Source organism: Chelonia mydas, chromosome 12 (genome assembly GCF_015237465.2).
Source record: "Chelonia mydas isolate rCheMyd1 chromosome 12, rCheMyd1.pri.v2, whole genome shotgun sequence".
NCBI lineage: Eukaryota > Metazoa > Chordata > Testudines > Cheloniidae > Chelonia > Chelonia mydas.
This window is the reverse complement of record NC_051252.2, coordinates 36,966,162-36,990,166: the sequence shown is the minus strand read 5'-3', so window position 1 is coordinate 36,990,166 and position 24,005 is coordinate 36,966,162. Positions and strand designations below refer to the sequence as shown.

At 41.4% G+C, this 24,005-nt stretch overlaps 1 protein-coding gene across 1 annotated transcript; it reads left to right on the top strand.

Annotated features, from left to right (window-relative positions):
* The first annotated feature begins 55 nt into the window (after positions 1-55).
* Positions 56-21,864, top strand: CA5A (carbonic anhydrase 5A). The gene is made up of 7 exons (XM_037877650.2): positions 56-292; positions 3,551-3,748; positions 10,058-10,176; positions 12,740-12,835; positions 12,993-13,055; positions 14,966-15,121; positions 17,493-21,864. The coding sequence occupies exons 1-7, from the start codon at positions 154-156 to the stop codon at positions 17,670-17,672; spliced, it is 951 nt and encodes a 316-aa protein (XP_037733578.1). The 5' UTR covers positions 56-153; the 3' UTR covers positions 17,673-21,864.
* Positions 21,865-24,005: the final 2,141 nt, after the last annotated feature.

Genomic DNA, 24,005 nt, shown 5'->3' with positions numbered 1-24,005 from the left:
GCCGCCCGCCGAGCGGGCGGGCCCGGCGGCCGCGTAGGCCCGGGGAGGGCGGGCCCGGCGGAGGCAGGGCCAGGCCCCGGCCCCGGCCCCGGGGAGCCGGCGGCGGGGCCGGGATTGGCGCAGGGCGGACGCGGCGCTGTCGGCCCCGCGGAGATGCCGCTGCAGCTGCTGCGAAGGGCCCTGGCGGCCTCGGCCCAGCGCCTCCGCCCGCCCGCGGCCCCCTGCGCCGCGCCGCGCGGGGCGAGGCCCTGCAGCCTGGCCGCCTGCTCCTCCTACCGCCTCCGCGACGCCCGTGAGTCCGACCCCCGGGTCCCCCGGCCATGCGCCCCAGAGCCCTCCGGCCCCCCTCGGCCCGGGATAGTCCCTCCTCGGGGGCCCCCGTTCCCCGGGATGGTCCCCGGGACCTCCCCCCGAGGCACCCTGCACCCGCTGCCCGGTAACCCCCCGGCATCCTGCCGCAGCCTCTGCCTGCGGGGGCACCCAGCACTTGTTGTCCCCTGGAAACCTCCAGGCCCCCTGAACCGCTCTGCCCCGGGGCAGCCCCTGCACCCCGGCCCCTCCCCTGGGCACCCTGCACCCTCCCTTGGGGTCTCCAGGGCACCCCGCACACTCGGCACGGCCCGACACCCAGGGTGGAGGCATTCAGCCTCCCTGCTGCAGGTCTCTCGCTCCCCCATCACATCCTGGGCTGATGCAGCCGCAGGCTCAGCCCCCTTGTAAACAACATTCTTCTCCTCCTGCAGAATGGGTCTGGTTTAACATCACCACTTTTTCTGTCTCTGTTTAATTTTAAACTCACGTTTGAAGTTCCACGTTTTTTGATAGACTGACTGTTCTTCATAAGTTACATGGAAGTGGCTGAGATTTACAGCAGCTTGTTAATTACACTTTCCCCATTACAGGTTTCAGAGTAGCAGCCCTGTTAGTCTGTATCCGCAAAAGAAAAGGAGGACTTGTGGCACCTTAGAGACTAACCAATTTATTTGAGCATCCGATGAAGTGAGCTGTAGCTCAGGAAAGCTTATGCTCAAATAAATTGGTTAGTCTCTAAGGTGCCACAAGTCCTCCTTTTCTTTTTCCTGATTACAGTGTCCAGAAACAGTGTTAACAATAATAGGAGAAAAATGTGTGCATTTCATCTAGAGCTGGGGTTCTCAGTCTTTTGTACTGGTGACCCCTTTCACACAGCAAGTCTCTGAGTAAGACCCCCCTTATAAGTTAAAAACACTTTTTAATATATTTAACACCATTATAAATGCTGGAGGCAAAGCAGGGTTTGGGGTGGAGGGTGACAGCTCGTGACCCCCCCATGTAATAACCTCGCAACCCTCTGAGGGGTCCCAATCCCCAGTTTGAGAATCCCTGCTCTAGAGGTGAGGTCCTGATTGGGGACTGGCTGATGTATAAGTGAGCTGCAGCGCTGCAAGCTTCCTCAGGAGCAGTGACCTTCAGTGAGCCCAGGTTCTTGCTGAGGGGCTGGAGGGAAAACAGTGTAGTCACCTGTCATGTGAATGGTCTGTTACAGTATTTAAGCTTTCCTTTCACATAGAAGAAAATAAGGCAGGTAAATTTGTACAATTTTTTTAAATAAAGTATCTGAGCCCATCTCACCTCCAAGATTTTTATGGTTAATTTTCAGACCAATTGGTAGATGACCAGAAATTTGTCGGTGGACCTCCAGGGATCCATCGACTATGAGAACCACTGTCCTTCAGTCATTTAGCACCTGCGACTTCCCAGATCCAGGCAGGTTTTGTCAGCCTCCTGATTCTCATTTCCTTACATGAGTTGAATCTGATTCTCTGGAAATTGAGTACATGCGTAGGTCCCGATCCTGCGAGTTGATCTGCCTAGGCAGTTAGTGGGGCTCCTTGCAGGCACAAAGATCTGCCTTTTTATTCCACCTTGTGAGATCAGTGATGATGCTGTAATAAGTGCTTTAAAAGTGCTTAATAGGGATCCACTTCCAGCCACGTGCCACATAAACAGAGGAGGGTGATGGGAAAAGACCCAGTTTTTATGGAGCCCTCCAAAGAATATTCTTGTTCTGAATTGGCAGTTTACCTGCTGCCTCTGGAGCTGAGCTGATATCAGTTGGTCATACTGGTATGTAAGGAGGCTTGGCAGAATTCAATTTTTTTTTCTAATTGTGATGATTTTTTTCAATTTTCAATTTTTTTTTCTATTTTTAACTTTATTTTTACAGTTGTGGGGGATGGGGTAGTGCATTGCTGACCATGGGACTGCAGGGGACTCCCTGTGCAGCAGAGAGGCCCAAAACACTGAGGCACGAAGTGTGGGGGAGGCTGCAGAAGTCCTGGCCTGGCAGAGCAGTGACCCTGGGCAGGACGGTAAGGAGGATGACAAGTCGTGGCTGCAGGGGAGGTCAACCTGCTGCTGAAGAGTTCCTGCCTAGAGTTGACTCCACACTTGTGGATGGTGATTGCAGACCTGCTGAGGGCTCTCTGCCTGGCCGAGGGCCTGGTGACACAAGATCCATACAGGCACAAGGTGTGGGGGATAGCAGAAACCTCTGGCCAGGACCGCAAGGAGGAGGATTCGCTGGCTACGGGGCCATCCCTTTGTTCAATGGTTCCTGCCTGGGGACTGAGGCATTCAGCAGCAGGGTGGCCTTCCCCACTCCCAGGGACAATGACAACGCTGATTACTCCTTGCAGTTCTGGCTTGGGGAGTCAGTGCTTCACCAGGCCAGGATCATAGCCTTCCCCTCACCTTGTGCCTGTAGGGATAGGGTGTCACCGTCCCGCTCACTCGCTAACCCACCAGCTGGGAGTGTGGGAGCCATCCCCTGGCAGGAACTGTTCAGCAGCAGGATGGCCTCTCCCACAACTGGGGGCTCATCCTCCATGCAGTCCTGACCAGGGGTCTCTTCTCCACTGGGCCAGGCCAAACACAGCCTCCCCCACCCCTTGTTCCTGCAAGGAATGGGTGTTACCGGCCCTGAGGCAACATAGCTCTGTAGTTCTGCTTTCATGGACCTGCTCACTCACTCCTGTATCAGCAGGGCTACAGAGGGCTCCCTGCATGGGGGTGATACCTGATCCCTGCAGGTATGCTGATTGTTACTGACTGACTTTTGTTGTTGTTGATTTCAGTGTGTCCCCTGAAATCCACATTTTATTGATAGTTCCAAATTAAAATTGAATCCTGCCACGCCTACACATAAGCAAAAATAAAGTGGCATGACACAGCTCTATATATGTTAAGTAGCGAAACAGAAGACCTATGTAAATTTATTGGCAATTGAGGAAAAATTTATCCCTGACAAATGAGAGAAAACAAAATTGCTTTGAATAGCTTTATTATTGTGACAGATACAGCTGTGAAGCAAGTTACTACACTTCCCTGGGTAAATCTGAGTCATATAAGTGGGAATGTACTGTTTTCTTTATTTTCTTATAGACCAGCTGATGTGAATCTAGCCTTTGAATATGCTATTCTGAGGCACTTTCTGTTGCCAGAAAGATCTAACATTCTGTCATAAATTCTGTACAACACATTAGAGACTGATTCTGGGTTCTGCTTTTAGTGCATCCGCTTTGGCAGAGCGAGTTTTCAGTTTCGGGGGGCACTCGGCAGTCTCCAATCAACATCCAGTGGAGAGACAGTGTTTACGACCCTCAACTGACGCCCCTGAAAATCCACTATGACCCAGACACATGTCTCTATATCTGGAATAATGGGTACTCATTCCAGGTTGAATTTGACGATTCCACAGACAAATCAGGTAAGGAGTGCAACAAGATCAGGTTAATGTGTTATTTCCGTCTGCTGCTGAAAAATCCTGTCCATGCCATACTGTAAGATCTGTCTCTCTCTCTCAGTAAGAATCAGAAAACAAAGGCTGAAAACCAACTTAGAGTATAACCCTCTTCTAAAGAAGGTGCCTTTTCTCCCCTTTTTACGGAATAGCTTCTCTCTAAGCAAGGATTCATTGTAATCAGTATCACAATGCATTGGTTCTGCCCTGTATTAAGGGCTTCAGTTGTGCCTTGTGCAAACCTTCTACACTTATTGCACAAGCCTTTATGTCCTTCCTTTTGATTTTATCTCATTGTCTTTTTTAGCTAGTGCTTGCATGAATGTACTTGATTTTAAAATTGTAATTCTGGAATTAAACATTAATGAAATAATCCGGCTGTTTATCTCTTTGTGTTAACATAAAAGTAATGCATTTGAGATAATTAGCCAGCAAGGTTCATGTTCCTTTTTGAAGAGTACATTGTTCTGTTAGAACTATTTAATCTGAGTAAACTCTTGAGGAAAATAAATAATGCTGATTTGATAATGTGGTAAGCAAATACATGTGATCAAGTTGCTTTAAAAAAAATCTCCAAGCTCTACCAATAGATAGTAGCTAAATGCTTTATCTCTGCAAGATACATTTTTTAAATTTGGACTGAAAATTCAAGTGAGTTTAAATTCAAGATATTACTGCTAAACTGAAGGTTTTTGATCGTTGATCCTCTTAAAATCTACTTGACAAAAGTGTATTAGTGCAGTTTTCTATTACAATTAGGTATGAATAGAATATTTAATAACTTCTGTTAAGTAGTAGCAGTTGGTCACAGATATTGGATAGCATTTGATTCGCTGTAGTTATCCAAATTGTCAGTGTGGAAAGATAATATTTAGAGCTGGATGAGTTCAGACCTTCCCAATTAGAATGACAGGTGGTCTGGGATGAGTATTTCTCCAGTGCAGGAAAGGCTTGACTCTTTTGTGGGGCAGGCGGAAAATGCTTGTGAACATCTCTAGCTTAGGAGGTTCACACTTTTAATACTTCTGTCAGAAAAACTCTGGGGAAGGTGTCCCAGTGCTATATTCGTAAACATCTTATTTCTATGATACCAACACTTTTTTTGGCTGATGTTTGGAGAGGGATTGAGAAAACAATGTTATAAAAAAGATCCGTTATTGTGGGTTCTTTGAACGCTGGATTCCCCAGGTTAACAAGAAAAGGAAGATTTACAAGTCCTGAATTTGCCCAAATAATAGCCTTACAGAAAGCTTTTTTGCAGTGTTGGGATTCAGATGCTGAAGTGGAGACTGTCCCTGTTCTCACTTATTACAAGCACAGAAACAGATCTCCTGATGGAGGGAAGTGTGGGAATTCTATTTATCCAGTCCTTCTGAGCCATCATTTCCCCTCAAAATTGAGTGTCAAGCACCTGTCTGCCCCTCCTTATTGTCATAAACATTTGTGCATTGCACTTCAGTTGCTATTAGCAGAGATTTGCAAGTGTTAACACCTCATGTCATTTGATGACGATCACTCCCTTTTTTCTGTCTTTGGGAACAGAAGATCCTAAAGTCACTCCCAAACTGATTGTGCGTACTAAAACGTCTCTACTGGCCAAATTGCAATGCCTGTCATGTAACTACTTCGTGTGTAGACCTCATTTGCTACAACTTCTGTACACCATTTCTGAAACCCCTGTGTCTTTCCAGGTTCCTCTTTGAAGTTATAACAACCCATGTCACTATTTCACAAATGTAATATTGTTGTATATTAATCCATCATCCAGGTCTACATTGAACAAGGAAATCACACTGTAGCACGTTCATGTTTTTACAGTGTAGTGTGTAATTCTATTAGTGTTCTAGTTACAGTGGAGCAGTCTAGGATAATTGCACTATTTAGATGCAGCACAAGTTCATTATCCATCCTATTGTACTGTACTTAGTGCACGAAAACTCTAACCTGTTCTGCTTTTAGTTGGGCAGATTTTCTTTTATATACCTTTCAACTTTCTAAACTTCTCTCCCTCTTTCCCCCACAGTCTGCTTTTCACTCTCTTATTCTTCCTCTATCTTTGGTTTCTCTTTCTGCTTTATCTTCCTCCCAGCTTCTATCATTCAGCTGCAATAGAGAGAGAGAGAGGTGAAAGCAACATGGATACAAATGCAATGGAGCTGAAATAAGATTGAAAATGTTGAAGAAAAGTAAAAAATGATGAAAAGAGAAGGGCATATCCAAGGTAAACAGAAATGCTGAATTCCTGAGCTGAGACAAAAACATGCCTCTTGCAAAAGAGGAGACTAGCTCTGCCATTGGGTGCTATAGACAAGCGGAACAGGAGAATGAAGAGAAGTCGGGGGGTGGGGGGCGGACGGAAGAGTGTGGGAAAGGTATGTAATGTACTGGTTATTTATATGCACCACTGCCATCTATTGGATGGAAATGGACTTGTAACATTACTCAGTTTAAAGAAAGAAAAGGAGTACTTGTGGCACCTTAGAGACTAGCAAATTTATTTGAGCATAAGCTTTCGTGAGCTACAGCTCACTTCATCGGATGCATTCAGTGGAAAATACAGTGGGGAGATTTATATACACAGAGAACATGAAACAATGGGTGTTACCGTACACACTGTAACGAGAGTGATCACTTAAGGTGAGCTATTACCATCGTTGGCAGGGGGGTGGGTGGGGGAGGAAGCTTTTGTAGTGATAATCAAGGTGGGCCATTTCCAACAGTTGACAAGAACGTCTGAGGAACAGTGGGGGGTGGGAGGGGAATAAACAAGGGGAAATATTTTACTTTGTGTAATCACCCACCCACTTCCAGTCTCTATTCCAGCCTAAGTTAATTGTATCCAGTTTGCAAATTAATTCCAATTCAGCAGTCTCTCCTTGGAGTCTGTTTTTGAAGTTTTTTTGTTGAAGAATTGCAACTTTTAGGTCTGTAATCGAGTGACCAAAGAGATTGAAGTGTTCTCCGACTGGTTTTTGAATGTTATAATTCTTGACGTCTGATTTGTGTCCATTTATTCTTTTACGTAGAGACTGTCCAGTTTGGCCAATGTACATGGCAGAGGGGCATTGCTGGCACATGATGGCATATATCACATTAGTAGATGTGCAGGTGAACGAGCCTTTGATAGTGTGGCTGATGTGATTAGGCCCTATGATGGTGTCCCCTGAATAGATATGTGGACACAGTTGGCAACGGGCTTTGTTGCAAGGATAGGTTCCTGGGTTAGTGGTTCTGTTGTGTGGTGTGTGGTTGCTGGTAAGTATTTGCTCTCCTGCTGGTAATAGCTCACCTTAAGTGATCACTCTCGTTACAGTGTGTATGGTAACACCCATTGTTTCATGTTCTCTATGTATATAAATCTCCCCACTGTATTTTCCACTGAATGCATCCGATGAAGTGAGCTGTAGCTCACGAAAGCTTATGCTCAAATAAATTTGTGAGTCTCTAAGGTGCCACAAGTACTCCTTTTCTTTTTGCAGATACAGACTAACACAGCTTCTACTCTGAAACCTGTCAGTTTAAAGAACAGCTCTGTCTGAGCTTGAAAGTTTGTCTCTCTCACCAACAGAAGTTGGTCTAGTAAAAGATATTATCTCATCCACCTTCTCTTTCTAGGTTTAAAAAAAAAGTTTCAGACAAGCTGCTGCTGCTTTAAAAAAAAAGATGGAGTCCCTTTAAAGTGTGGTGTTGTAAAACCAATCAGCATTGTTGTAGGCCATGAAAAACCGAAAAATGTCAGTGACTGGAAAGAGATTGTAAACCCTGTTTATTATCTTTATCTATCATGTCCATCATAAGGGTCTGATTTTGCAAATAGACATGCTTGTGAGTAACTTTATTCACGTGGGTAAACCTGTGTAGGTGAATGGGGCTATTCGCATGAGTCTAAGTACTCACGGATGCACATGTACAAATAGGATCAGGTGTGGAGGTCATTATAGGAGTGGGGTCTTAATTCCCTCCCCCCCGGTGCGCTCTCATTATACTTACTGTGCTTTACTGTCTCCTCTGAACCTCTTAAAAAAACGAAGAGAGAAAGCTTTAATGTATTTTAAAACTAATGTTCAGTTTTTCACTGATGCAAAGAAATAGCTGAGATAACTAGCCTTGGGGTGTTGGATGAGTTAAATGTCAAGTTGTACATCTTAGTGGTATACTGCTCCTTTAACAAATAATTAGGATTTTACAGTGTGAGTGGAAGTTTGAGGCAAATGCATGAAATTCTTCTTAAAAAGACATGGCTCCATCAGCTGTTTTCAAGTGTCTTTCCTTTAGCCAGGAGGTGAACAAATCACTATCTCTGTTAGTAATGACACCCTTGTATTATATAGGGTCTGATCCTGCTACCATTGAAGTCAGTGACAAAATTCCCATTGGCTTCCATGCTGGAGGATCAAGACCATAGTCCTTTTATTCCCCCCGATCCTAGTGGTGTATAAAGGTGAGCAAGTGTTAGCATGCACATGAAGAAACTGAGCAGCAGAGAGGACAAGTGACTTGCCAGTGGTCATATAGTCAGTCTTTGGCACAAATGAGTCATGTGACTCCTGGTCTGTACTCTGACCTCTAGAGTTGCTTCCCCCGGTGTATAGAAAGGTTGCTGGGGGAGTCTTGCATTTTGCTCTGAAAAATGAGTACACCTACTCTGGAAGGCCAAGGCCAAGATGTTGGGCTGGTTTAACTATGGCTGGAAAAGCAACATTGTCTAGTGGACTGGACATGGAACTAAAATCCAAGAATGACTGAGTTCTAATCCAAGTTCTGACACTCAGCTGCTCTGTCTTTAGTGACTTGCCTAACGTTCTCAAAAATGCTGAACTTTCATGACTCTAACTGAGGTCAGTGGATGATATGGCATTGTGGTGCTCGCTTAAAGCAGGCCCAAGGTTTTACAAATTGGGCAGCCAAAGTCATTGGTCACTTCTGAAAATTTGGGCTTTAATCCCTCTACCTTAGTTTTCTCCTCCTCTGGAAAGAATTAATTCCCCTCCTTCCAAGAGTGAGGTTAGGATTAATTAATCCATATAGTGGTTTGATATAAAATAGTAATTATGTACTATGTATTTAACATCAGTAAATCAGTTTGTAAAGCACATAATAATGTTAGTTAATAGTCCTTTAGATGTAATTGGTACCAGTAATTTAGAAGGTGCTATGATCTAGTGACTAGCAAAAAGGGATTTAGAATCAGGAGGATCCTGTCTTTTAATCTGGAGTGACCCAGTGAATCATTCCCACCAGGAAAAAAGGTAAACATCAGGAGTTAATTCAAAACCAGATACATAATTTGAGTTTTGGTGAGTATACCAATTACAAAAAGTCTATCGCCTACTTAAACTAAATTCTGAGTTGCTATTTTAATAATTTAATAAAGATGAGGCTAAGAAGAATTACATTCAATTGTGACCTAGGCCAATTCAAAATATCACTTGTAAATAATACAGTCTAACTTCAACAAGCTTTGGATTTTTGCACATATGCAGACAGTGTTTCGATTCTTCCTGATCAGCACCCAAATTGTTTTCAACATACAAAATATCAGCATATTTACTTGCATTTTGGAAATAGTTTAATATTGGACTGATATTCTAAAATTGTGTGTCAGTCACAGTTCTTGCAGAGTCACGTTTTCTAAACTTCTGTAACATTTAAAAAAGATTTAAAATTGTATGTTTGCCAAAATGTACTAATTGTATTGGTACAAGAATAAGAATTTGGAGGATATTCATGGTTTGTATTGTCACCTGAGAAATTCCAGTATCTCCTACAATTCCAGGTTTCACTGATCGTGTCATAGATGGAGAGACTATTTTTGTCTTTCAGTCCTGATGATGTAAATATTCAGTGAAAACCCAGTGAACCACTTCTGATGCACCTGCTCAGAGAAGGTGTTATGTATAGCCACCATGACTGCCAGACAAATCCTGGTTGAACTTGTAAAGATTCTTTCCCTTGCAGGGAGTTGGGTGAAGAAGCTTTGTTTACTGTATAAAATGGGAGGTCATAAATTAACTTTAGCTTGAGTTCATCTGTGGGCTAATTAAAGTCTCACACTTGCCCCAAGCAATTTTGTTGAGATGATTTAGTGAACTGATCTGTAAAATTAACCAAGGGGAAAACATCACTGTAAAGCAGTTGCTGCATCTGAGCTTTCCTGGGTAAATACAATGCAAGGAGAGAAGAAAGCTGTATTATTTTCACATGTCACAGAGGCAGTTTTAAATCAGTTATCAGCTAAATGTAACTGTTTTTCTGTTTTTTCTTTTTCTTTTTTAGTAATTATGGGAGGACCCTTGGAAAATCATTACAGGCTAAAGCAGTTCCACTTCCACTGGGGAGCCATAAATGAATGGGGTTCAGAGCACATGGTTGACAGCAAAGTCTACCCAGCAGAGGTACGGGGAGGAATGCTGAACGGTACTCCTATCTGATATTTGCACAAGGAGGAGGCTAGAACTCAGTGATTCCAGCCCTAATCCTGCCTAGAAAGCTAGTACAGAGCTGTGGTCAATGTACAGAACTGCTGCTTACCAGTAACCGTCAGTCCTAGTTAGCAGCAAAGTTCAGCCATTGTCCCATTAATAAGCCGAGAGCTGCCATACGTTCCAGAAAAGCACGTGGTCCTAAAATTGGTTGTTGGTTACTTGAATGAAAATTCCAGTAACGCATTTTTTCTGGTACATGGCACTCTTTGAATGCAGACAATGAAAGCCACAGAATGAGCGCTTGGCATGCAACAAAATGTCACTGCTGTTACTGTCCATGCTGCTTTGGATGGTAGGACTGTGTCTCTGCCCAAATTGTGTTACTCTCATTTAGGGGAAAGGGTAGAAGAGAAAATAGAGGGGATGAGACGAAGACCTGGTCTACACTAGAAAAGCTATACCGATTTAACTATGATGGTTGAGAATGATATTTTTTAACCGATGGTTATACTGTTATGAACTCTGTTGTGGATGTAGTTATACTTGTATAAGGGTGCTTTACACTGGTAGAGCTTATTTTGCTTCTCAGACTGGAATAAACTGTAACTAAGGCTGCAAATTTGTCATGGAGGTCACGGATTCATCTGGCATGTAAGCTGCTCCCAGCTACTTGCAAGCGAATGACACTAGCCAATATCTCCAGTCCCAGAAACAACCCTAGGAACCTCCATCTTGCAGTGTCCAATTATGCCCACTGGACACTGCAAGCTTATATAAGTTCATCAATTTAACAAAGAAATTGATATGTAGGGGGAGTCTCTGACACACTGCAAACCAAATGCACTGCTTCAGGTAGAATAAACAAACCAACTTATTAACTATAAAGGTAGATTTAAGTGATTATAGGTCAAAGCATAACAAGTCAGATTTGGTCAAATGAAATAAAAGCATTCTAAGCTGATCTTAACACTTTCAATGTCCTTACAAACTTAGATGCTTCTCACCACAGGCTGGCTAGCTGCTCTTCAGCCAGGTTCTCCCCTTTGATCAGTGGTTCAGTCGCTTTAAGCCATGAGGATACATTTTCAGCCTCATAACTAAATACATTAAATTATAACATAACTGTAACAATAATTTAACAACCATGCTCCGTGTATTATGAGCCTTCCGAAGACACCCAACATGACAAACTTTCCATTGGATACCACACAATCATTTTATAAAGATGAACATGGGGGTGTAGGGTGTTCCCCAGAGGTACAGAGCGTCACAGGGAGTAGTAAGGATCCTTCAGGAGATCATGGGTTAGTGGGGAAGGGATAATTGTATTGAACGTTCTTATTCGGAAGGGCCTGAACCAGACTCTGGGCATGGTGTCAGTCATTCCTGTGCTGAGTGAACAGGCCAGCAGCCTACAAACTGGTGTAAACGCCATTTTTATACTAGTATAACTGGATCCACCATGTGGGAGGGGAGATGTTTTGCTGCTTTAACTATATCAGCGTAGTTCAAGCAGTACTACTTTCTAGTCTAGACAAGCCTTAAGCTTAGAAAAGGAGTACCTGTGGCACCTTAGAGACTAACCAATTTCTTTGAGCATAAGCTGTCATGAGCTACAATCGGGTGAAGTGAGCTGTAGCTCACGAAAGCTTATGCTCAAATAAATTGGTTAGTCTCTAAGGTGCCACAAGTCCTCCTTTTCTTTTTGCAAATACAGACTAACACAGCTGCTACTCTGAAATTTAAGATTAGAGAGCAGTGAATAAAGGAGGTGGGACTAGGGGAGAAAATACCCATTAGGCTCAGAGAGGAAAGTGTGACTTATGTGAAAATAATTTTCTTTTTATTCAACGAAAATGGAGATGGACTTGAAAATGATTCTTTCTTCCTCTTTCTTCCCCCCCAGTTGATGATGCCATAGTGGGGTCTGCTTATTTGTTTGGTAATTTGAGATTTATTAAAAACTAGACTATGAATAAGATGTCAAATTAACCTCCATGTAGAGAGTTAGCACAAGACTTAAGTTCCTTATTGATAAGGCTTATGTGGCACTTTAAAGTTGTGCAGATAGGTCTTGTGCTGGGCTGGCTCTTCGGCTGGGGTGGATTTAACCTTAGGAGAGCTGTCTGTTCTATATCTCTCATCTCTTTCTTATAATGAGAGAAATTTTCCATTTGATTTTTAAAGGCACAAAGGGGAGGTAGGTGCCTAATGCAGCTAACTTCCTTCTGCACCTTTGAATAACACTCTTGTAATCTGTCACCCACAAACCAAATCAGTCTTCTGTGAAATGCAAAGTATGGGGCTGAGGTTAGTTCTTTTTTTAAAAAAAAGCAGCTAAAGAAACAAATACTAGTTTCAAGTATATTTTTTGTTTCCCATTGTGTGGCTTTTGATTTTTAAGGTAGCTGCTATACATCTCAAATTGTCAAGGGTCAAATGTAGGACAGAGACCAGGAGAAACTGCATTTGTTTTGATTCTGTTTGTCTGTCTGGTGTATGTGTGTGAAATTGTCATTCACTTGTATTTCAGCTACATTTAGTACACTGGAATCCTGTCACGTCCACAAGCTTTGAAGAAGCTATCATGGAGAATAATGGTTTGGTTGTCATAGGAGTATTTTTGAAGGTAAACTGTTACTGCATCTGTAGTGATGCATTTTATATATAATTTTTAAAAATTAAAACAGATAAAATATATATACTTTTTTTTATTAAACTTCTTGTGGTGGGTATTTCTGTAATGTGTTCTTGATGACTTACACATTTATATCTGTGTAATGCAGCTGGGAGCTCATCATGCAGGACTACAGAAGTTAGTAGATGCGTTACCAGCAGTTAAACACAAGGTAATACATATTTTTAAATGAAATGTTTAAATATTCCACTGCATCTCACTATCCTTATTGTTAGTGAGTTTATCAACATACAGAATATTTTGATAGCATCAAGGCATTAATAAACTCTTTATTACTGTCATTGATGTGTGTGGGTTGGGGACTGGACTGAGGTTAGGGCATTTTGAAACTACAGGGAAAGTTGTTGGATTCAAGTAGAGAAAATCACTAACCTTTCAGATTTTATGTGATCGCTTTCCAATCTGCCTGAATCAAGAAAAGCATGTAGACTGTATCTTTCCAGAGGGGCATGACACATGCTTAGTATTTTCCCTACCTGAAGGTTGAGGACCTCTGATACAAATCCAAACTACTAAAAAATGTTCACATGGTAACTAAAAGCCAACTGTTTCAGAGAATCACTCAGTGCTGTAAAGAGAGACAGTCAGTGGTTACTGTCTGTGATATTAGATTTTCTGGTATCCATTATTTTTCTCCTGTGTACATTTGTTAATCAAAGCCTACAGTCAGGATTTCTTATCTGAGCATAACTTTGAAGTCTCTGCAGCCCCTACTTTCGCAGTCAGGAAGCTAATATTAAGGGTGATTTTATTAAGTGGGTGTGTTTCCAGTGGGATCCTGCAGGGATTGGTTCTTGGCTCTGTGCTGTTTACGCATTTTATCAGTGACCTCTTTGATTCCCTGATAAAGTGCAGTGATTCAGTGTAGCATGTTGCTAGCTGTGCCTTTCCAGCTCGCAGTGTCAACATTGAAAGTTTTCCAGTCCTTCTTGCAAATGTCCTTGAACCTGAGCCTACGTTGACCCATGCCTGACCTGCCTCCGAGAGTACTGAAAATATATCAACCCAATGACTTGCAATCACTCTTAGAACATAAGAACGGCCATACTGGGTCAGACCAAAGGTCAATCTAGCCCAGTATCCTGTCTTCCGACAGTGGCGAATGCCAGATGCCCCAGAGGGAATGAACAGAACAGGTAATCATTAAGTAATCCATCCCCTGTTGCCCACTCCCAGCTTCTGGCAAACAGAGGCTAGGGACACCATCCCTGCCCATCCTGGCTAATGGCCATCGATGGACCTATCCTTCATGAATTTAGCTAGTTCTTTTTTTACCCCTCTTATAGTCTTGGCTTTCACAACATCCTCTGGCAAGGAGTTCCACAGGTTAACTGTGCATTGTGGGAAGAAATACTTCCTTTTGTTTGTTTTAAACCTACGGTCTATTAATTTCATTTGGTGACCCCCCAGTTCTTGTGTTATGAGAAGGAGTAAATAATATTTCCTTGTGTACTTCCTCCACACCAGTCTTGATTTTATAGACCTCTATCTTATGCCCCCTGAGGCATCTCTTTTCCAAGCTGAAAAGTCACAGTCTTATTAATCTCTCCTCATCTCTTCCTGTAATAGACCCTCTAAGAGAGAATTTTCTCCAGAGAAAAAAAATATTTATATATATATTTTATGCCATGAAAGCCCCTCTAAATAAATGTTGACCAAGCGTGCTCAGAGAGAACTTCCAGTGCATTGAAAAGAACATTCTACAGAATGCTCAACTCTGAGTGTATACACATTCAGCATATAAAACTGAAATAATCTTGGGCTGACATTTTTTAAAATAGGTATTTATTTTTAGGTTCCCAAGTAAGTGGCCTGATTTCCAAAAGGCTGAGCATTCTGCTCCTGTGATTGAAGTCAAAGCACACTCAGGACTTTTGAAAGTGGACTTAAGGGCTTAACCTTTTTTTTATGGTTGCTCATTAATAATATCAACAGCATTTAATCAATAATAACAAATTGTATTGTTCCTAATCTTATCACTGTTTAGATTTTTCAAATATATCCTCTAGGTTTTTTTTCAGAAGTTAAAATATTTAATACATGAATTTTCTTGGATTCTAGGATGCAATTGTTGAGTTTGATGTCTTTGACCCCTCCTGTTTGGTGCCATCATGCCCAGATTATTGGACCTATGATGGATCTTTGACCACTCCACCACTTACTGAATCTGTCACCTGGATTATTAAGAAGACACCAATAGAAGTTGATCAAAATCAGGTATTTATCATGCTAATAGCTTGCTTTTTAATAAAGATGGTTTATTGCCTGCTGGGATAGAGGGGGAAATAAACACTCCACAGAAAGAGAAGTTACTTACCAGTAAGGCGGAGGACATAGAGATTGCCACCTGGCCCAAGGTCTGTCTAGTCTAATAACCTGTGTCTGACAGGGACCAGCATCAGATGCTTCAGAGTAAGGTGTAAGAACCTCACAGTAGCAGATGTGGGATAATCTGCCCCATAAAGAGGTCTCATCCTGATCTAAGAAATTGGCTTAAGCATGACGTTTAATAGCTCTTCAAAATTTTTTGATAGTGTTAACTATCCAGAGAAATGTCTAATTCTTTTAGGAGTCTTGCTAAGTTCTTGCCCTCAGTGTCTTCCTGTGGCAGTGAGCGTTGCCTATACATGCTCATGCTTGTGGAATCCAGGCACTTGTATTATAAACTTCCAGAATCTTCTACAGAGCACTGGGGACACACACCCTTGCTTCCCTTCCCCTTGTGCACGGTTCCAAGGATATATTTAAAAAAAAAGGGGAGAGTCCCTAATTGCTTTTTGGTTTCTTCTGACTGCTGAAGGTGCAGTGAGCTCAAAGCTTATCAGCTTTTTTTAATGCCCTTTGAGGGATTGTTTTGTTAATAGTTGGTTAGAGCGACAGTCTTGGAAAAAAAAAAAAGAAAAAGAAAAAAAAAGGGTGCCCACAAATGGGCTATTTACAAGCCACCTCAAATAGGAACTTGGCAGTTTTAGGTTGATATTTATACTTAGTGCTCTAACATTCATCCGGTTCTTGTCACTGTGTATTACCTGCTGCTGTTAATTGTAGTGCCTCAAGTTGCCAGTTTAATACTGCTCTTTGGCATGAAATAGAGGTGGAGAAGTTCCAAACTGGCAGAAGAGGCACAGAGATTAGGAGCAGCAAGAGGCTAAAATTACAATTTTCGCTGGCACTCTTCAGTATTCTCCACCCATCGAAGGAAACATGCATCAAGAATGGCCAAATTATTGTGGCATGAAAGTGTTTGCAGAAAGAACGAGGAGGACTTGTGGCACCTTAGAGACTAACAAATTTATTTGAGCATAAGCTTTCGTGGGCTAAAGCCCACTTCATCAGATAGATGCATGCAGTGGAAAATACAGTAGGAAGATATATATATATATTTTTACACACACAGAGAACATGAAAAAATGGGGGTTGCCATGCCAACTCTTAACAAGACCAATCGATTAAGATGAGCTATTATCAGCAGGAGAAAAAAAACTTTTGTAGTGATAATCAGGATGACCCATTTCAAACAGTTGACAAGAAGGTGTGAGTAACAGTTTGTTTGTCTCTAAGGTGCCACAAATACTCCTCGTTCTTTCTGCTGATACAGACTAACACGGCTACCACTCTGAATTAAAGTGATTTGTTTCAGATCTAGGGAAAATGGGAAAATGTGCCATTTGAATGACACATGATCTGACCTGACAATTCCTCCTAGTTTAGGAGGCACTGAAAGCAAATTCATTCATTTTCACCAAGTTATTGAGGGTTTTACAATGACACATGGCAAGACTGTCTGTTCCCAATACAAACTCTGTGGGAAGTTAATGTCCAACAATAAATTCAGAAATTCCAAATTGTCAAGAATAGGAGTATACATGGGCATATGGCTCTATTTTACACAAAGGGGAATGCAAGAGTTACAGAGTGACTTGAAAGGAAGAGAAAGGTATAACAGAGCAAAGAAGAAAACTTTAATTTGAGGTGTAATGTGTTCCTTTTTCAATTCAGACTCTTCTGTATTGTCTCTTCCCTTTCTCTCCCTAAAAATCCCATCCCTTAATGACAGAGAACAGGTCACTAATTCCCTTATGGGCTTAAAGAAACTACTAAAAACGTCATCTGCTGGATGCCTGGTTTTTGAGAGCTAGCAGCAACACTTGTGACTGTTGCTGAAACTTACTGTTTCCCATGCATCAACATGTGTGTTTCTGAATTAGGAGGACAGAAGTTGCAGGCAGGATGTAATCTAAGAAGGCTGAAGTACAGAAAGATTTATATAAAGGTGGTGCATATCCAACCCAGGAATACACAGGACTCGTCGCTGTTTTGTGATTGGCAAGAAATAAAAAGTGAATAAAGATGTAGTTCACCTGAAGATGACAGATGATTGGCAGTTCATATCTTGTACTGATATAGTTGAGAACATATTCTTTACCAGCAGGTGGTGAAGATATGCTGCAAGTTAATGCCCAGACCTCTCCGTACCTGAGTTTAGTGCAAGCTCTGATAGTTTCCAAACCTGAGTGATCCTGTATTCCTTTTACTCCGGTTGTTCTTCTGACTGCTAAGTCACTCATTCACCATTTTTCATTCCCAGCTTGAGGAGTTTCGAATGCTGCTCTTTACCTCAGCTGGGCAGGAAGAAAAGAGGATGGTAGACAACTTCCGCCCGCTTCAGCCACTGATGAATCGGACCGTCCGTTCATCCTTCCGAAACCACCACCTATTGAATGTTGAAACAAGACCCAGCGAACATGCCCACCTACGTAGCCCATAGGGTAGCCTAAAAAGAGACAGTACATGTTACACTATCTAAAAGTTACTAACAGACACTTTATTTTTAAAAATTCTGTATGTAGTGTGTGTATACACTATAGAATTTCATGGTCAGTCGTTTGAAGGGATTTGGGATTTACTGCTTGGCATTTCACCTTCAGTGGGTCAGCTTTTCTGTAGCAGTACATACTTATTTTTTACCAAACTTCTAAAGCAAGTAGCAATAACTCATAGCATGTATCGGGTTATTTTCAGAATTTAAAGCAAAATAAGGGAGTGAGGTTTCACCACCCTATCCCATGTCATGGTTAGTTTGTATCTCATGAAATGCTTTTGCTTAAAGACTTCTGTTCAAACTACTAACCCCAACAGAGCAACACTAGCAAACTGGGGGCACAAAAAGAAGTCTCTCATAGATAACAGATCATGTCCACTGTAGGATTACTTTGTGGGAGGAGGGGAAAACCGCTTTCTATAGGCAAAAAGAAAATAGATACACTTTGTAAAGATTGAAAACAGTTTCTTGAGTAATGTGGTGCTGATCCTAAAGTATGGTCCAGATGGCCTTTTTTTATCTACCTCTGCTAGCCATAGTTTTCTCTATATTCATCATGTTTCACTTACTTTGTATATTTTACTTTGTTTAATGTCCATCATGTGGGTGAAATTTGTGTACAAATGGATAACACTTCATTTCTGATGGAAACTAAGTCTGTCTTTAGACCTTAGAAGTTATATGGAGTAGATTAGTTTAAGTCATTTTGGAAAACAAATGAGAAAGCTTGACCTTAGCTAGCAAATGGGAAAGACTCCAATAACTGAGGTCACTCGGTGTGAGTGAGATCAGTACATTAGCCCTTCAATGCTAAATTTTGAGCCTTATGACAGAGTTTCAAGTTTGCATATTTGATTCAAAAACACTTTGGGATGGGGTGGAGGGGTGGGAGGCTCTGTTTATTTTGAGTGTGGGCTTTTGGCTAGTTAATTTGAGTGGCTTAGTGTTGTCCCTGCTTCCTTCAGTAACCCTGCCTCTAGCTGATTGCCTTTTTGCCTTGAGAATAAAATTTCCCCATCTGCCTTAAAGTGTGGGTCTATTCTAAAATGCAAGTGTGTGTAAATGGCTTTTCTCGTTCCCTAGATCTGCTCTCCTGTGCGTAGTCAGATCAGATCTGCGCACTGAAGCGTTTTCACATCTGTTAGCCCTTCAGAGCCCCCACAGCTAGGTGGAATTGAGCTGGATTCCATTCCTTCTTGTGCATCATCAACAGCACGGTTTATTAACTTTCAGTCACCTGTAACTGAAAACAGTGGCTGGCACAGATGTCACTGCGGGCATCATCTGAATACCATGGGGCTGAAAGGAGTAACTGATGCCATACAAGTACTCCTTTTCTTTTTGCATAATTTGGTCTGTAGAACAACTTATATGCATGATTATGCGTGAGAATGAAAGATCCCAGTGTGACTCTTGGAGACGAGGTGAAGTTTGCTGGATTCACAGCTAGGAAAAGTGAGACAAGGTGGATGAGGTAATATCTGTTATTGGACCAGCTTGTGTTGGTGAGAGAAACACGCTTTTGAGCTACAAGAACTGCTCGTCAGGTCTGGGAAAGGTACTCAGAGTGTAGCTTGAAAGCGTGTCCCTTTCACTAACAGAAGTTGGTCCAATAAAAGATATTCCCTCATCCACCGTGTCTCTCTCGTGTCCTAGGACCAACGCTGCTAGAACAACAGTGCAAACAAGCTGGGAAAAGCATCATTTTGCTCTTTAAACTGAGCATGCTTGGCCTGGATTCATTGAAAGTGATCATGAAGCCCAGCAATGCCATTCCTACAACTACTTTTCAGAGTGGAACCACACTTGAAGATGACAGTAACTTTAAATCAATCATTTAAAGGTATCTTTTATACCTTCCCCCATCACGGCCACTCTCCCAGTAAGGGAGTGATATTTTAAACTGTTAAAAATGGCTGACTGCGGTATTCTGTAATCTTAATGCTGCTGTATTTACATTTAAAGGCTAGTGATGACTAGGATTCTATAAGTAAATAAATCTTAAGAACATAAGATCAGCCATACTGGGTCAGATCAAAGGTCCATCTAGCCCAGTAGCCTGTCATCTGGCAGTGGCCAATGCCAGGTGCCCCAGAGGGAATGAACAGAACAGGTAACCTCAAATGATCCATTCCCTGTCTCCCGTTCCCAGCTTCTGGCAAACAGAGGCTGGGGGCACCATCCCTGCCCATCCAGGCTAACAGCCATTGATGGACCTATCCTCCATGAATTTATCTTATTTGAATGTATCTTAAATTAATCTAAAATATTCACATGGGTATAGTGGGGAGAAGTGATTGTAAAATGGTTACTTCTGGTAGAAAAACGGAGTGAATATTAGTTTGAAATAAGTCAGAACTCCACAATCACCTCTCTAAGTTACTTTTCTGACTAGTTACTGCTTTAAATTTTTTTTTTTAAGTCACTGGCAGTGGAATGGATTTTGCAGGTTTTAGATAATTTCATACCCAGGACTTAAGCATTTTAGCTTCCTTGATGAGTTATTAGCAAGTTCTTGTTCTCTTTTGATTTGCAAAGATTATTTCACTAGTTGATACAGCTTTCATGATATACATAGATGCAAAATACATTTTGTTCTTCGGGGTCTATCGTAAACATGTGCACACATGCTAGCTATGCAGCTGATAAGCTGCAGTCAGGGGGTACGTTTCAGTTAGATAGTCTATGCTCTGATGAGTGTAAAATATCTGGAAGCAGATTTCAATATTAAAGACTGTTGTTATATTTTCTTAGCACAATAAACAAGTTTTTTACAGGGATTTTTCTGTTACAAGTAGTAGTGAAACTGTGTCTGCATCTGTGTTTACATGTTCATATGGTTTTGTGTGTCTGTGGCAAAGAAAGAATATATATTTAAATTACAGGGTAAATTGTCCCATGTTCATGCAATTAGTAGAAGCTTGACTTTTATTTTTTACGTGTATGGTGATTATATCAGCCTTGCAAAATTGTGTTCACCCAGGGAGAGTTGTTCTTTCCGGAGCAGCAAGAGGGACATCAGCCTTTCCCCTCATTTCTCCAGCATCATGGTAAAAAGCAAATGATTTGATGTGTTAGCTAATAGTGTGTAATTACATTTCATGATGACTTTGCAAGGCTCATTAAGTCTGACAGATGTCCACATAGTTATCTTAAGGCTTAACTTACTTTAGATATCACAGTGTAAAGGGGTGTGAATATATAATTCTGTTCTGACTTGTATGATGACCATTTTAGTTATTTAATACAGCTGTAATTAAAAGTTTCCGCATTTTTTGGAAATATGCAGCTTATACCCCTGGGAACTGGTGGAAGAGGGGACTTCTGTGGCACTAATTTACTGCAGGGTAAAGATGACCTCGGAGTTAGTGGTATTAAGATAGGGAAGGCTGAAATGAGGATTGTAACTGCAGGGCAGTACCTGTCCAGTCTTACTGTCAAACTTGTGTGCAGTAACATGGCAAACTCAGCACAGGGAGTATTATTGTGAGTTAAATATCACTCTGATAAAAACCTAGCTGTTTGGTGGCTTCATAATGTTAGAATGACTGTATTTGCAACAAAATATTTGCTACATTCCAGAATTCTCAGACCACTATTCAGTATGTGATTAACTTATACTTGAGCTGCATTGTTTTTGACCTCAAGTCTTGGCGAAGAGAATTCTTCTTGCCTTGAAATGCATACCTATCTGGGAGATTATCTTGATCTCTCAAAAGTCTGCTTGCTACCAGAGTACTGGAATTTCATTTTTCATATTAAGGGACCTTTTTTTTCCTGGTAATCCTAGGTGTTCATAATGTAACTAACGTTGTAGTGGTTTTCCTTATTTAATATTCATATTTGCTGTCAAGTTTGAAAGCCTTCTTTTTTAACCTTATGTTCCTCATTATCTGTACTTATTTTCTTGGCAGTTATTGCACTGTGTATTTTAACATATGTATGAGTATATCCTATGCTCATAATTATTATTTACTTATTGAATCATCTGGTAACATGGAATATTTTAGGCTTGGTTTATTCTCCTGGGATAAATGCATTTATTCTTAGTTACCTGATATAAAGAAGTTCTTAGCTGCTGTATTTTTTGAAAATATTCAACTAGTGCATATATACACAATAAAATAGTACAAGAGAATCTGCATGTGTATTTGTGTAACTAAGGTTTTTTTCAGTTCTGCAAAACTTCTTTCAATAAAATAATGTAATTGCTCCCTAACAATGAACTGGTTCTTCATGTGTAGAGCGTAAGCAGATGTCAAACATTTTGTGATCTGTGAAGCTGTGAAAGACTCTACTGAACTGTATTGGAATTGGAATTCTGAAACAATGAACTTGGCTGTGTAGAAGCAGTACTGACTGAAGAATATTTAATGGTTCGTTGTCCTCTTGAGCTGTGTGAAAGGAGGACTGTACATTTTAAATATCCATTTACTCTACTGTTTCATTCAACACTTAGCATTAGACATCACCTAAAGAAACTGTCAGCTAAGTTCCTTTTTTAATATTGCATATTTGTTAACACTGAACATACTTAAGTATTATTGCTATAGCTCATAATTTCCTGACCTTCACATTTTGTGTTTTGCAGTTCTTTATATGCAGTGGTGTTGTAGACTTGTCGGTCCCAGGATATTAGAGAGACCATGAGGGTGAGATGATATCTTTTATTGGACCAACTTCTGTTGGTGAGAGACCCAAGTTTCTGAGCTGACACAGAGCTCTTCTTCAGGTGTGACAGATTTTCTCACAGTATCAGCTAAATACAAGGTGGAACAGATTGTTTAGTATAAGTGAAAAGAAAAGGAGTACTTGTGGCACCTTAGAGACTAACAAATTTATTAGTGTAAGTAGTTAACACACATTTCAAAGGACCATTGAAGGTGAAGTGCCCTATTAACTCCTCTCCAGCCAGAAAAGAGAAAAAAATTCAGGGTGGAGGGGTAGTTTGTTATACACCATAAATCCAGTGTGTCTGTTCAGTCCATGATTTTTAGTGTCTAGCAGAGTTATGAATTTAAATTCCCAGGCTCATCTTTTGAAGGTGTTGTGCAGGTTTCCTTTGATGATGAGGATGGAGAGGTCAGGTATAGAGTGTTTGCTTTAGTAAAAGTGTTCACCCAAAGGTGACAATATTCTTGTCTTTGAACTCACACAGGAAGGTGATCATTCGAGAGCATACTGTTTGTCTCGTTTCACCCACATAGAGGCTGTTGAATGAGGTACCCCACGTGTTGTGATTGGCATGTGTAGGAACCCTGGATCTTGAAAGGTGTGTACTGTGGAGTATTGATCACTGTAGCAGTGAAGATATGTTTTAAAGTTTCACATCTGTTGTTCTGGCAGGATGTGGTGGTGCTTCGAAGTGGAGTGTCATAGTCTGTGGGGAGCTTGCTTTGGATGATGAGCGTGGCGAGGTTGAGGGATTGTGTAAAGTCCAGAAGGAGGGGGCTCAGGAAAGATTTTTCTGGTTGGGATCCCCATCGAGTATGGGTTGTAATTGTTTGACATAGCCCGTATGAGCTCCAGTGTTGGGCGGTAGGTGACAACTAGGGCTGTGCAATCAGGGGATTTTATTTATGTATTGAAGCAAGTTCTCTCAGGATATTTGGGTGGCCTGTTCCATGGTGGAATCTACTTCGCTGGTGGAGTGTCCTTGTGTGGTGAAGGTGGTTTGAACTGTGTTAAGGTGTATATCCTGGACTTCCTCCTCAGAGCATATTCTGCGGTATCTGAGTGTCTGACTGTAGATAACTGATTTCTTAGTCTGTTTGTGGTGGTTACTGGATCAGTGAAGGTAGATGTGGTGATATACGGGTTTCTTATATATAGTTATCTGTAGAGTTCCATTGTTGAAGCTGATCATGGTATCTGGACACAGATGCTGGTGTGGGAGTGTTCTAGAGAGAGTTTAGTAAATGGGTGGTTGTAGCTGAAGTTGTGAAGGAAATCTATGAGGAAATTTCAGTCCTACCCTGCCATACCATAGCACCTTTAAGATTCAGATGTCATATGGATATTGTGGATTCCCATTTGAATTAATTTTGTTAAACATACATTTGTTGATGTGAAAGCGGGAAATTTAAGATACTGGTTAACTGTTCCTGCCTGAAATTGATTAGACACAATAGACTTGTATATCCAAGATGTTTTCTGGAGAATTGGCTTATTTGATTACAGTAGACTAACTGATTTTTATGATCAAGGCAGTTTTCCTGATAGAAGTAACCTGTGTGTTCATAACCAAAAGGCCAATTTACTTGCGATACAGGTCATTAT